The sequence below is a fragment of the Quercus suber genome, unplaced genomic scaffold (genome assembly GCF_002906115.3).
Source record: "Quercus suber isolate HL8 unplaced genomic scaffold, Cork oak 2.0 scaffold_15, whole genome shotgun sequence".
Classification (NCBI taxonomy): domain Eukaryota; kingdom Viridiplantae; phylum Streptophyta; class Magnoliopsida; order Fagales; family Fagaceae; genus Quercus; species Quercus suber.
Window position 1 is genome coordinate 1,294,159 of NW_027069480.1, and position 15,670 is coordinate 1,309,828.

Sequence of the window (15,670 nt, forward strand, 5' to 3'; positions counted from 1 at the left end):
AGCAAAGTGAGAAATGTTATCCTCTGTTTGTCATGTTTGCTACTCTTCGTGGGACCATCTTCTTCCCTGCTAGAGACATTAGTGCAGATAAGGATAGGTTCGCAGGGAGAACTTACGACTGAAGGTTACGTCCTGGCAGATGATTGTAAGTCTAATCCAGAAAAGCCATGTGTGGCGCAAGAGATTCCTGAGTGCAGGAATTCTACATTTCCATCGGAATATTTCCGTCAATATTATTTCGACCCGACCCTTACTCTCTGAGGGCGACGATATGTACAAAGTAATCCACTTACTCGAAGTCCAAGGTAAGACTAATTAATTCATGCCTCGATTTATCAAATTTATGCATATAATTGGTCGTATACATGTACATATATAAAGTATGAACTTACGAAATGCATGAATTTGATGTGTTAAGATTGATTTACTGATTGCTTGATGTATATGTTAAAGTCTAAGGGTGAGTTTTGGTTTAGCTCTTTGATATTTTACCTTTTGAAAAAGTGAAGCGTGGTATGAAATTAATTAAAAAAAAATTTAAGAAAAAACAGAGCTTAAAAAAAAAAATGCTTTTTGAAAGAATAGATCTTTGTTTGACCACCGTTGTGAAAATTGTAGTCAGACTTAGAGGTGTAAATTACTAAAAATGACATTATNAATATTATTTCGACCCGACCCTTACAAAGGATGGATTCAAGTTCAATGAAGGTGAGAACCTGACCATTATGGATTGTGAGGCCAAGTGCTACAACAACTGTTCTTGTGTTGCCTATGCATTATTATTATTATTATTATTGTTATTATTAATGATTTCTTTTTATTTATTTATTTTTGACTTCTTGTGAATAAGAAATGATTCATTTAATTTTCCTTGAATTGGAAGATGCAATAACTATTTTAAAATTTGATAATTTTGATTATATGAGTCTCTAAAAATTATAATTTTATTAAGACTTACCTTTCCTTTTGTAATTATCATACTCATCAACAGTAACTATTCTTTTTTATTTTGTACTTAAATATAATGAGAAATGCTAGATCCACAACATATTTACAATAATTTTATAACAAATCTTAAGTGAGAAGTTGTTATTTAAAAAAAAAATACAAGTTCAATTAAAATTTTACTACCAATGGTTTAAATCATTTATATGATATTTCATTATTTTTATTTTTATTTTAGTAATCTACTGTAGTTGTTTGTTTTAATATTAAAATTTGAGTCGCACTCATACCAATATGGTCGACACTACACTGTACCGGCCGGTATCGCCAGTATGTCTCGTACTGGTACGTTCACCGGGACTGAAACGTCATCGTTTCGTACTGTTTCAAATACCAGACATACCAGCTGGTATAGAAATAAGCATTTTTTTTTTTCCAGTTTTGTATTTTTTGAATTTTTATAAGAACTTATTTGCATTAACTTATTACTATTATTTGTTTTTTTAGGGACAAAATGGGCTTTTGCCCTTTTTAAAAAAAACTATCCAGCATTTTGCCATTTTTCTCAAACTAATTAGGGAAATGCCCCTCTTTTGAAACTCGATTTATGATCAATCGAGTTATAAAAAAAAAAATTCTGCAGCCTTATAGCGGCATTTTTAAAGACTTATAGTGATGTTTTCAGAACCTATAGTGGCGTTTTGTAACTCGACCTATATGAAATCGAGTTATAGGCAATTTTTATTTTTATTTTTTTGACCTATAACATGATTTCATATAGGTCGAGTTACAAAATGCTACTATAGGTCCTGAAAACGTCACTATAAGTCCTAAAAAACGCCGCTATAGGACCTAACTCAATTTATCATTAATTGAGTTTCAAAAGAGGGGCATTTCCCTGATTAATTTGGGAAAGAGGGCAAAATGTTGGATTGTTTTTTTAAAAAGGGAAAAAGCCAATTTTTTCTCTTTTTTTACTATGCTAAAGTTTAAAGTCTAAAGCCATGATTTTTTTTTTTTTTTTTTGAATTGAGGTAATATTTTATAGTAACCTTTTATTTTTATTCTAATACACACACATATTTATAAATATATGTAAAAAGATAGTCATAAATCCAAAACGGTATACCGGTATTGATCGGTATCGAATTATATCGTTTCACTGGTCAAATTAGTACAACCTCTGGTATGAGATTGACTCCCTTGAGTCGTACTCCTCATGCTTACACTATATGGCTCAAAATAAGTATTACAAATTATATAACAAATTTCTCTATGTAACTCATTATAAATAAGTTAAAATGATTTCCATATTATCTTTAGTTCATATATGATTTTTTATTAGGCCGTATATTGCATGGATATCATATTAATGAGACTATATTTTGTAACATCGCATGATGGAATAGACGGCCAACGACGACTTACTTCTGACGGGAGTGACAACCAAGTCATGAGGACTACATGGGCAAATAGGTGGTGGATATGGCTCATCATGGCAACAGTGGGAATTATTATCACCTCGTCTTGCTGTTTATTCTTTAATGAAAGATTGATGAAGAAAGGTAATTCTAATTCATGCTCCTACTATAAATATTTTTGGGTATACTACTGATGATAAAAGTACCAGCAAATTTTCTAAGTTAAAATTAATTTGCATATATGTTAATTAGAGGAGCGAATAAGGAAGGCACAAAAGATGCTCCTCCTAGAACTTGGAGGTAATGCAATACATTCAACTGTACATGACAAAGTGAAGAAACTAAATAATGATAGGCAAGGTAGTCATGATTTGCAAATCTTCAGCTTCGAAAGCATTTCCGCGTGCTACAAGTAATTTTTCAGCTGAATACTAGGACGGGTGGTTTTGGACCAGTTTATAAGGTGTCTNTGGAGGTAATGCAATACATTCAACTGTACATGACAAAGTGAAGAAACTAAATAATGATAGGCAAGGTAGTCATGATTTGCAAATCTTCAGCTTCGAAAGCATTTCCGCTGCTACAAGTAATTTTTCAGCTGAAAATAAACTAGGACAGGGTGGTTTTGGACCAGGTTATAAGGTGTCTCTCTCTCTCTCTCTCTATCATAAAATTGAATGAGTTGAAATAAAAGTTAAATATTTATGGTCGATAGTGGAAATCTTATTCAGAAATGGTGAATTTAACATTTGACTATTATTCTAATCAGATCTACCACCTTAACCAATGCTCTCTCTTCATCTATTTAGTTTCTGGTACAAAATTTAAACCAAACCTAGCTTGCTAGGCTAAGCCAATTTATCAACTCAATAAATTAGCACTTGAGCTTAGCCGAAGGTAATCTTCACAGAAAATTAAATAATGAATGTGGAGACCAATTTAAGATGATGTGAGTAAAATTTGACTAGTTTAATATAATTTCAGGGCAAATTATTTGATGGGCAAGAAATAGCAATAAAGAGACTCTCGAGAAGTTCTGGACAGGGATTGGTAGAGTTCAAGAATGAAAGCTATTCTTATTGCTAAACTCCAACATACTAATCTTGTCAGACTTTTAGGGTTTTGCATTCAACAAGAAGAAAAAATACTAATCTATGAGTACATGCCCAACAAAAGCTTAGACTTCTTCCTCTTTGGTAGGGACATATCTTCATTACTAAGAAAATTCTCTTATGTGGTGATATTCTTTTTTTTCTTTTTTATAAAGCCAATCAATACTTACCATTTGCTTGCAATTATTTCCTATGAATTAGATTCTAGTAAAAAGTCTCTATTAAATTGGGAAAAGCGCTTCAACATCATAGAAGGCATTGCTCAAGGACTAGTTTATCTTCACAAATATTCAAGACTAAGAGTAATTCATCGAGACTTAAAAGCAAGCAACATTTTGCTTGATCAAGAGATGAATCCAAAAATTTCTGATTTTGGCATGGCTAGAATATTTGGGTTGAAAGGATCAGAAGAAAATACAAATAGAATTGTTGGAACATAGTAAGTATCCATTGCATTTCAAGTCAACATAATTTAATTTTATTCTATTTGTGAGTGTAAGTATATGTGCTTGTTCATATGCTAAAACTTATTGGTCAATTATTTTTTTTTAGTGGTTATATGTCTCCGGAGTATGCCATGAATGGAGTTGTTTCAGTAAAAACCGACGTATTCAGCTATGGAATCCTACTATTAGAAATAATGAGCGGCAAGAAAAATAATAGTCGGCATCACTTTGATCCTTCACTAAACCTTATAGGATATGTAAGTTTATCTCTTTAATTGTTATTAATTTGCAGATGGGATTTTTAACTTAATAGTTAACATTTTGTGTACAATTGGACTTGTATCAGGCATGGCAGTTATGGAATGAAGGTAAGGGTTTAGAACTAATAGACCCAATAATTCTAGACGAGTCATGCCCTCCAACTGAAGTATTGAGATGCATTCATATTGGTCTTTTATGTGTACAAGACCAAGCAAAAATAGACCTTCCATGCTAGAAGTTGTTTCTATGCTTTCAAATGAAGCTCTTCAACTTTGTCCTCCAAAACAACCGGCATTTTTTATCAACTCTGTTCAAGAAGAATCGTCAGAAGATTCTGAAATTAAGCCAGAAATCTGTTCCATAAATAATGTCACAATTTCAGATATGGAAGCCAGATAAATACTAAAATACACTACTTTTGTGAATGTAATATAAAATATACATGCCTGTTTGATAAAGCTATACCCTGTCGTGACTATACGTGCATGTCGAGTGTGTTATGGTTTAATGGCTTATTAGGAATTTTAATAAGGGGCATGTGCCTAAACCTAATTAGTTTTATCTTTGTTCTTGCTATAAGCAAGCGAGAAGAATTATTGATTCGCGTGAGAAGTAGTAATTTTACAGGATTAGATTGCTTATGATGTGTGTCTATAATATGTCTTATTATGTATCTATTAGTAGTGTACATTGTGATGAGTGATCACTCCATAATAAAATATGCACCTCACATACAATATTATTATTATTATTATTATTATTATTATTATTATTTTGAGAATCCACTTTTATAACCACTTTGTGGGATGATGTTGCTTCACTAAGGGCACTAACTTCTGAGGATGCATACGAGTCTCTATTTTACACCTTAAAAACATATTTTATTTATTTTACCATCTCATTTTACAACTGATTCAATATCCCAATTTCTATTTTTACATACAACTTATTAAAATAATATAAATAAGACAAAAACACCATTTTGGTCCTACATTTTGGTAGCGGTCAATTTGGTCTCTGCTATTAATTCACTAACGGAAAATGCATATGTGACAAACGTTTTGCATTGTTGACGCACTCGTAGCTAAAATAATAATATAAAATCAAAGAATTAAATATTAAAAATCCACATATGCATTTTAATAAAAAAAAAAAAAATTCCACATCAAACAAAAATTTTGTAAAAATTAATTGAAAGAAACAAATATAGAAAATGATTTTTTTTTTAAATCCACAATTTCTTTTATTTTCTTTTTCTATTATTCTTGCGCATTCTTACCTCCCAAACACAAAGAAATTTGAAAATCCCAACATTATGAAACCCTTTACCAAATTAAACACACAAATAGAACCTAGCAAACACCAATCACGAACAAACACTGAAAAGATCTCAACCTGCCCAAACCGTGTCAATCCTTTCACCTCTCTAACGATTCCACTTCTAGTACGTACATGATATTATTATCCTTACCTATGGCTATGGTGGCTAGCAAGTGAATGAGAACAAAAGAAACACAAAAATAAGCAATGGATGAGTGTGAATTTGATTAAGGAAATCCTAAACTCTGTGGACAAATTTGAGATAATTTTCTGATGATTTTATTTAAGAGTGCTCTACTGGTTTTTATACCAGAATTTACAATATAATCTTCAGAAGAATAAGGACTCAAATAAAAATAAAGGACTCACAACAACTACTACTACTTAGCAAAAGACACTAAACCGCTTGATAATGTTAACATTGAAATAACAATTGGAGTTGAACTCAAACTCTAAACTAGCACTCCATTTGTTTCGATGTAAAATATTTTATAGGTAAAAAAATTTATTGTAAAATATTTTCAAGTCTTTGAAATGACAAAATACGTGAAAATGCAAGCCACCACTAGCCACCCCAAATGAGCAAAAACCACCAACAGCCACCCCAGCATAAACCATTTAACCACCACCAACCACCCAAAAACTAGATTTGGAAGAGAGAAAAAAAACACCATCACTTAAAAATCTGATCGTTAACCAAAATCTGAGCACAAACCAAAACAATCCACACCATATGAGCATTAAACCACAAATCCAACCAAACCACTCCATAACCACCCAAAAGAAAGCCAAAAAAAAAAAAAAAAACCCATATTGAAAACCCAAAAACCCACTGAGCCAAAACTCAGATCGGAGGGGCTCAGTCACCACTCATCGTAGAAACAACCTGCAAAGACAAAACGGAACCGCGATCTACATCAACGTCACCCATGTCTCCATCCCAACCATCTATCGCCACCCTTCAACCCAGACACCCATGACCCATAAATCATCCAAAACCCAAATCTGTAAACCACACAGCAGTAAAAAAAAAAAAAAAAAAAAAAAAAAAAAAAACACCTATGGATTAGTCAATGACGGTGGAGGTGGCCAAGAATCGGTGGAGCCGATGAACGTTTAAGAATAACAAGAACTTAGGTGGAGCTAGTGATGGGTGGTGCTAGCAAAGGGTTGAGCTAGTGTTGGGTGCCACCGGTGAAAGGTAGAGTTGATTATAGGTGGTGTTCAAGAAGGAGCTAGTGGGACAGAAGGATCGATGGTGGACCGGGTTATGGGTACAAAATTGAGAGAGCAAGAAAGGGAGAGAGTGGCAGATGTATCACGTGGACTGAGAGAGTGCAAATGTAAAATATTTTACTAATATTTCAAGTGTAAAACATTTTACAAATTTTTTCCTCGGTTATTTTAGTTGATTGAAAATATTTTACTGTTGACCAAATGTTTTACCCTAAAACAAACACCATAAAATATGAAAATATTTTCTTGAAAATATTTTACATTGGAACAAACGGAGCGTAATTGAAGATGATATGATGATATCCCATAAGACCCATATCTGGGTCCTAATCCTTTGCCATTTCGATACCCACCCGCGTTGCTCAATTGATCTGAGCAGACCCACCACCATCAAGCCCAACACCACTGCCTTGACCCATTGAGATTAAGATTCCCCATCAAGCCCAAGCTCCACCATGACCACTCTGATCTAAAAGAGGGAGAGAGAGAAAGAGAAAGAGAGCTAGTCTGTGAGAGAAGTGTCTAAGTGTGTTTGCTGGCAAAGAAAAAGAATAGAAAAGAAAATTTGAGTGTTGATAATTGTGTGATTAGTGTTTGGTTTCAGATTTCTGTGTTTGTTGGGTATTGTGTTTGGTAACTGAGAAAATGCAAGAATACAAGAGTAAATAAAAGAAATTGAAGATTTTTTTTTTCAATTCACTTACTTTATTTTTTTTCTTTCAATTAATTTTTTCAAAATTTTTTGGGTTGATGTGGTTTTTTATTTTTCATTAGAATGCTTATGTGTCTTTTTTAATGTTTGGTTATTTGATTTTATATTATTATTTTAGCCATGTATGTGCTAACAATGCAAATTGTTTGTCATGTATGCATTTTCCATTAGTAAGTTAATGGTAGGGACCAAATTAAAGGCAAGTTGAAAATAACAGGGACCAAATTGACTGTAACACCAAAATGTAGGGACCAAAATAGTGTTTTCACCTATAACCAATTTGATTCTCTCTCTCTCTCTCTCTCTCTCTCTCTCTCTCTCTCCAGTAAACCCATACAATCACCTTCCAACAAAACTCAACCACAAACACCAATTCTTCGCCACTCAAATTACCCAATTTTTTTTCCCACCACCAACCATTAGCACCACAGTCAATTCCTATCCCAAAAATCAAACTGAAAGCTCGAAAATGTGTTAAAAACATAAGAGCTGTTCAAACCCCCAAATCAAAGTTAAACGGCTCGATTGATTTTACTCTAACTTATACTAAGTGCAGAATAGAGTAAATGCGAGTGGATAAACAATGCGAGTTGTAAAATGAAAGCTAAAAGAGTAGGGAAGAAGAATGTAAACACAAGATAGCACGTCGATGTGTTATTGAAGAAGAAACCAAAGTACTCGGCGTAAAACCTCTCTGCCACCTTCCAAGCGGTAAATCAATCCACTAGACAATCAGTTGGGATACATGAATAGTAGGAGACCCTCTAAGCCTAATCTACCCAATGCACCTAAGCTCTCCAAGCTCCTACTCTAACAAGGCTTCTCGGAACCATGTCTTGTCTAACTCTCTAGATCCCACAATATGCCTGATTGCATCTGCCAAAGCTTGGCTTCTTCCAATACTTCCCAGCAGCACCAAAACCTCACTTGACACTCTGAAAGAGTGTGGTAAGTGTTTGGGTTATCAACCTCTCAAGGATATGGAAATGGAGAGGTAGGAGTTGAGGAAAATCTACAATGAATTGTGTAGAGAATTGTGGGTATAACAATCTCTAACTCTCAAGGATAGTGGCTAGGGTTTTCTCTCAGAAGCTCTCCTTAACATCTGTGGGTAATGTAGGTATATATAGTGTGGGTATAGAAAGTGTGTATTAGAAATGACAGTTCAGCAAAATAGAATGTTTCGCAGGTATCTCGCGGGAAGGCCTTACCTGCGAGATACTCGTGAAAACCAACTGTCTCCATCCTGTCCTGACTCTTTGCATTCCAGTTATGTGCAGGGCACATGCTTCACTTCGTGGGAAGCTTACTCACGAGCTACCAGCGAAAACAACTTTAGTCTTCAATTGTCTTGAGTCTTCACACTTTCTCTCTCACACACAACCCTTACAAATAAATCCCACATAAAATACAGGGTACATAAGATTGAATATAATTACAATCAAATTTGGCATGGAATTAAAGCCAACATAAACTACTTGTAAATTACAACTTTACCATCTCCCCCTTTCGTTATTCCGTGACAAAACCCCTAAAATAGACTCTAGACTTAAACGTGATAAAACCCCTAAAACAGACTCATCAAATGACTCATCCTCCTCCATCTTAATCTCTTCAAAGCTCATGGTAAGCCTCTAAAGTTTTGAATCCTTGATAGCCTTGGTTCCTTCATAGGTTGTCTAGAGGATAGTCCATGCTTCCTTTGCAGTTTTAGTGGAGGACGTCTTCTTGAGCTCCTCATGACCGCACTGAATAAAGCATTCAATGCTCTGCTATTGAAGTTAGCCGCCTTGATCTTAGTATCATCGCAATCGGCCGGCACTTCTGTAGGCTTGGTCCAGCCTATCTCCACAGCATGCCACACCTTTTCATCTAATGACTGCAAGAAAGTTCTCATATGTACTTTCCATTATGCATAGTTGGTGCCATCAAATAAAAGAGATATAATAAGAGACTATCCTCTATCCATGACAAACAGGAGTCAATGGATCTCACAGCAAAGATTAACCCTAATCAGAGTGTGCTTGCTCTGATACCACTTGATAGGCCAAGAATGTATTGACCCCTTGTGATGAATTAACAAATTAATTAGCCAAGTTAATTAATTAATTCAATTAGAATGCAATACGCGTGGTAGCATAAACAAATCACCAAATAACTAAATGCAGCAGAAATTAAATTGATACAGTGATTTGTTTACAAATGGAGAAAACCAATACGGTAAAAACCTCACCGGGTGATTTTAAGGCCACCACTCTTAAGAATCCACTATTATCAAAACAAGTGATTACAAGTAAAGGAATCCTAGTACCTTATACCATCCTATAGTTGAACCCTTACCCCCGATACCTAATTAGACTTGTTTTGTAGTGACAATCTCTCCTTTTAATGCACGGCTCTTAATACGTGACTAACTAATTCGATGTGCGGATCCCAGTATGCGGCTTACTCACCAACTTGAGAAAGATGTTGGCTACAAAATTCTTCAGTTCATCACACGATGAAGATCGCGACGCTCGTTGGTTACAAAACCCTACGGTGTACAAATACAGTAGCTTCTTGAATAGGAAGATGAACTAGGACATATGTCTCAGTTCACAGTATGCTTGTGAAAAACTTTTGCATTGAGTTGCATTAGCTGCGACGGCCCTTAAAATAATCTTTATATATGTTTAGGGTTGTGAGAAAAGAAAGCCCAAACATGTATTCATGGATTGGATGAGAATCAGAACTGAAAATCTGTTTTTCATAAATCTCAACAAATAGCCTATCTATCGAGCAGCTGTCGAGCATCGGGCTTAAACAGCTTCTTAAATCTCGATAGATACTAGCTGTCAAGCTTTAAAATCCAGCACTTCTTCACTTGATTCTTGGACAAACTTGCATGGTTTTAACACTTGAACTTGAAACCTTGTTCCTTAAAGTATTAAACACATCCTAGATCTACCAAATTACAAGTAAAGTGCATTTTGTCAAAGGATTAGCCAATTCTAAATGACATATATTCCTAACATAATTCACATATGTCCTAACAATTACTACTTCTCACGCAAATCAATAATTCTTCTCGTTGCTTATAGCAAGAAGAAAGATAAAACTAATTAGGTTTAGGCACATGCCCCTTATTAAAATTCCTAATAAACTATTAAACACACATCTACATGCATGTATAGTCACAACAGGGTATAGCCTTATCAAACAGGCATGTACATTTTATATTACATTCACAAAACTAGTGTGTTTTAGTATTTATCTGGCTTCCATATCTGAAATTGTGACATTATTTATGGAATAGATTTCTAGCTTAATTTTAGAATCTTCTGATGATTCTTCTTTAACAGAGTTGATAAAAAATGCCGGTTGTTTTGGAGGACAAATTTGAAGAGCTTCATTTGAAAGCATAGAAACAACTTCTAGCATGGAAGGTCTATCTTTTGCTTGGTCTTGTACACATAAAAGACCAATATGAATGCATCTCAATACTTCAGTTGGAGGGCGTGACTCGTCTAGAATTATTGGGTCTATTAGTTCTAAACCCTTACCTTCATTCCATAACTGCCATGCCTGATACAAGTCCAATTGTACACAAAATGTTAACTATTAAGTTAAAAATCCCATCTACAAATTAATAACAGTTAAAGAGATAAACTTACATATCCTATAAGGTTTAGTGAAGGATCAAAGTGATACCGACTATTATTTTTCTTGCCGCTCATTATTTCTAATAGTAGGATTCCATAGCTGAATACGTCGGTTTTTACTGAAACAACTCCATTCATGGCATACTCTGGAGACATATAACCACTAAAAAAAAATAATTGACCAATAAGTTTTAGCATATGAACAAGCACATATACTTACACTCACAAATAGAATAAAATTAAATTATGTTGACTTGAAATGCAATGGATACTTACTATGTTCCAACAATTCTATTCGTATTTTCTTCTGATCCATATCCATTCATCCCAAATATTCTAGCCATGCCAAAGTCAGAAATTTTTGGATTCATCTCCTGATCAAGCAAAATGTTGCTTGCTTTTAAGTCTCGATGAATTACTCTTAGTCTTGAATATTTGTGAAGATAAACTAGTCCTTGAGCAATGCCTTCTATGATGTTGAAGTGTTTTCCCAATTTAATAAAGACTTTTTAGTAATATCTGACTCAGAGTAAAAATAATTGCAAGCGAATGATAAGTATTGATTGACTTCATAGAAAAGAAAAAAAAAAGAATATCACCACATAAGAAAATTTTCTTAGTAATGAAGATATGTCCCTACCAAAGAGGAAGAAGTCTAAGCTTTTGTTGGGCATGTACTCATAGATTAGTATTTTTTCTTCTTGTTGAATGCAAAACCCTAAAAGTCTGACAAGATTAGTATGTTGGAGTTTAGCAATAAGAATAGCTTCATTCTTGAACTCTACCAATCCCTGTCCAGAACTTCTCGAGAGTCTCTTTATTGCTATTTCTTGCCCATCAGATAATTTGCCCTGAAATTATATTAAACTAGTCAATTTTTGCTCACATCATCTTAAATTGGTCTCCACATTCATTATTTAATTTTCTATGAAGATTACCTTCGGCTGAGCTCAAGTGCTAATTTATTGAGTTGATAAATTGGCTTAGCCTAGCAAGCCAGGTTTGGTTTAAATTTTGTACTAGAAAACTAAATAGATGAAGAGAGAGCATTGGTTAAGGTGGTAGATTTGATTAGAATAATAGTCAAATGTTAAATTCACCATTTCTGAATAAGATTTCCACTATCGACCATAAATATTTAACTTTTATTTCAACTCATTCAATTTTGATATGAGAGAGAGAGAGAGAGACACCTTATAAACTGGTCCAAAACCACCCTGTCCTAGTTTATTTTCAGCTGAAAAATTACTTGTAGCAGCGGAAATGCTTTCGAAGCTGAAGATTTGCAAATCATGACTACCTTGCCTATCATTATTTAGTTTCTTCACTTTGTCATGTACAGTTGAATGTATTGCATTACCTCCAAGTTCTAGGAGGAGCATCTTTTGTGCCTTCCTTATTCGCTCCTGACCTAATTAACATATATGCAAATTAATTATAACTTAGAAAATTTGCTGGTACTTTTATCATCAGTAGTATACCCAAAAATATTTATAGTAGGAGCATGAATTAGAATTACCTTTCTTCATCAATCTTTCATTAAAGAATAAACAGCAAGACAAGGTGATAATGATTCCCACTATTGCCACGATGAGCCATGTCCACTAACTGTCTGCCCATATCGTCCACATGGCTTGGTTGTCACTCCCGTCAGAAGTAAGTCGTCGTTGGCCGTCTATTCCATCATGCGATGTTACAAAATATAGTCTCATCAATATGATATCCATGCAACATACGGCCTAATAAAAAATCATATATGAACTAAAGATATTATGGAAATCATTTTAACTTATTTATAATGAGTTACGTAGAGAAATTTGTTATATAATTTGTAATACTTATTTTGAGCCATATAGTGTAAGCATGAGGAGTACGACTCAAGGGAGTCAATTTCATACCAGAGGTTGTACTAATTTGACCAATGGAACGATATAATTCGGTACCGATCAATACCGGTATACCGTTTCGGATTTACGACTATCTTTTTATATATATATTTATAAATACGTGTGTGTGTGTGTGTATTAGAATAAAAATAAAAGGTTACTGAAAGTTCAAAATGTGTCTAAAACACCCTTGAACGTAAAGACTCCCAATTACAAAAATACCAATTCAAGCTTTATATCAAACAATGTATATGCGGAAAATGATAACAAGCTTATAATAGAATTGATAAACAATCTAAACCATAAATAATCACAATCACGCAGTAATTAAATGGTAAAGGTAAAGGGAAGAAAGATGCAAACACAAGGACAACACGCAATGTGTTATCGAAGAGGAAACCGAAGCTCTCGGCGTAAAACCTCTCCGCCACCCTCCAAGCGGTCAATAATCTACTAGAAAATATAGTTGGGATACATGAACAGCAATAGACCCTCCAAGCTTAATCTACCTAGGTACCTAAGCCCTCCAAGCTTCCTGCTCCAACGAGGTTGCGCTGAACCTTTTTCTTTTCTAGCTTACCGGATTCCGCTACTAAACTGTAGCATTAACCAATGAATATTTGTTCCTTCCAAACTGCTTCCCTTAGCACCAAATAAACCTTCTCACATACATGGATGTGGTGAGAAAAGGATTTGGTCAATGACCTCTCAAGGATGTATCAATGGAGAGGAAGAGAGTAGAGGAATTTGTAGAGTCTCTTAGATGAAGATTGGGGATGAGGCAATCCTGTTTTGCTCTAGGATTTCTCTCACAAAATTCTCTCTGGAAGCTCTCTACATTTCATGGGTATAAGGGTCTATATATAGTGGTGTGTGTTTGGAATAGGAAGAGACATTTTTTGCCAAACAGGGCTGGTTGGCGGCTTGGCCTCACGGCTTGTCCAAGTCGCGAGTTCAAGTCGCGAAGTAACAGCCTGGCCAGCCTGGGACTTTTGTCCTGTAGTGCGACAGCTGACGCGACCCTTCAGCTCCCCTGTGTGCTTCTCACGTGCCTGCAGTTGGCGGCTTGCCAGTCGCGAGTTAGCCGCGAGTCCTAGCTACGAAACTCTGCTTCTTTGCACAAACTTGAGCTTTTCTTCACACTCTCTTCACACACTACCCTTACATGAATCCCACCTAAATACAGGGTTACTAAGTGCTAAATTACAAGCAAATTGGCATGGAATAAAGCCAACAAGATGGTTGATAAATTTCAACCTTACAATCTCCACCTTTGGCTATTCCGTGATAAAACCCTAAAACAAACTCTAGATTTAACACGTGAGTTGGGAATAGTTGGAAAACTCAATCACACCTAACTCTAGAATTTGTGAAGTTTTAGAACCATAAGAACAAGAAACTCCTAAAACACAACAACACAATAAGTTTATTGTATGCAGAAAACTTGTAATGCAAATGGAGCAAGCACAATGGAGTAAAGCAATAAACCATGGCAAGACCAAAAATAGGTAATCACTACATACAAGTGATCACAATGTTCATTCACATTTGGAATGAACATCCGGACATTCAAGTTGACAAACACAAGGCAAATCACTTGAATGGCCAACACTCAACCAATGCACAGTACATGAAGTATGTGCATCTAGGAAAAATCCTACACGGGCACAAGAGTGACAATACTTAAAAAGAAATGCATAACATTAAGTTAGAAGTACTGATTTAGCAAAGCACAAAGGCTGCATGAAGCGAGGTACAAACCACAAAGCCTACAGAGTGCATAGAAACAAACCCTAAAAGCTTACAAAAGCAATATGGGTACAAAACAAAAACAGAAACCTTAAAAACCTACAAAGGTACCAGGTACAAATCAAAAGCATAAAGTAGAAATGCTGAATAACATCATATTATATACTTAATAACTACAAAAAAAATAACTGTACCAGAGAGCCACAAGTTTTCCAAAATTATAAAACCATATTAACAAGGATAAAAGCTCTAAAACAACAAAGTATGTATAACAACTATAAAAACACTCCCCCTTTCAGTATGCACACTCCTTTTCATGTTTAAGCTTCACTCCCCCTTACTGTGCTGCTCTCCCCTTTTTTGACACGAATAGCTAAAGGCTATCTTTCAGCTTCTGTTGGATGTTATCTAATTGTAACTCAATGGTTCCGAGACGCATTTTAGTTTGACTGTGAAAGGAGTTAAGAAGCCGTTCCAAATCAAAAATCCGTTGAAGCACATTTTCAATGAAGTAACTTTGCTTGGGAATTTGGAATCCAGGAGGAACAGATGGGGTGCCGGTTGATTGTATAGGAGTAGTTGTAGCATGAGTAGATGGAGATGCCTGTGTGGATGGCTCAGTTTTAGGTTTCTTGGAGGAGTGACTCTTGCTTGCTTGGAGAGTGTGTATTGATATTGGTCGAGAGCGAGGCAGGACTTTCTCATTTGATGAAGGATTAACACCTTCACGAAGTACAATCTTCATGATTAAACTGCAGAATGGAAGAATTGTTCGTGTTGCTAAACGAGCCGCTGTTTTCCCAATGATATGTGAGCACAGATGTCAATCAGAGCACCGGTAATGAGGTCGCATAAAAATTTAGCCCTTCCAAGACTGATGAATGCAGTGTTTGACAGTGGGTAGAGATTGGAGAACATGATCAGCTTCAGAGTTGTCAGTT

At 35.0% G+C, this 15,670-nt stretch overlaps 1 protein-coding gene and 1 pseudogene across 1 annotated transcript; one reads left to right on the top strand and one right to left on the bottom strand.

Moving 5' to 3' along the window:
* Positions 1-259: 259 nt before the first annotated feature.
* Positions 260-4,643, top strand: LOC112032008 (receptor-like serine/threonine-protein kinase SD1-6). The gene is given in 6 exon segments (XM_065781733.1): positions 260-305; positions 2,355-2,510; positions 3,680-3,917; positions 4,031-4,181; positions 4,271-4,397; positions 4,400-4,643. Coding segments are annotated over 6 exon segments (891 nt in total). The 5' UTR covers positions 260-271; the 3' UTR covers positions 4,585-4,643.
* Positions 4,644-10,505: 5,862 nt separating this feature from the next.
* On the bottom strand, positions 10,506-11,667 carry LOC112031963 (receptor-like serine/threonine-protein kinase SD1-8; annotated as a pseudogene).
* Between the last annotated feature and the right edge of the window lie 4,003 nt (positions 11,668-15,670).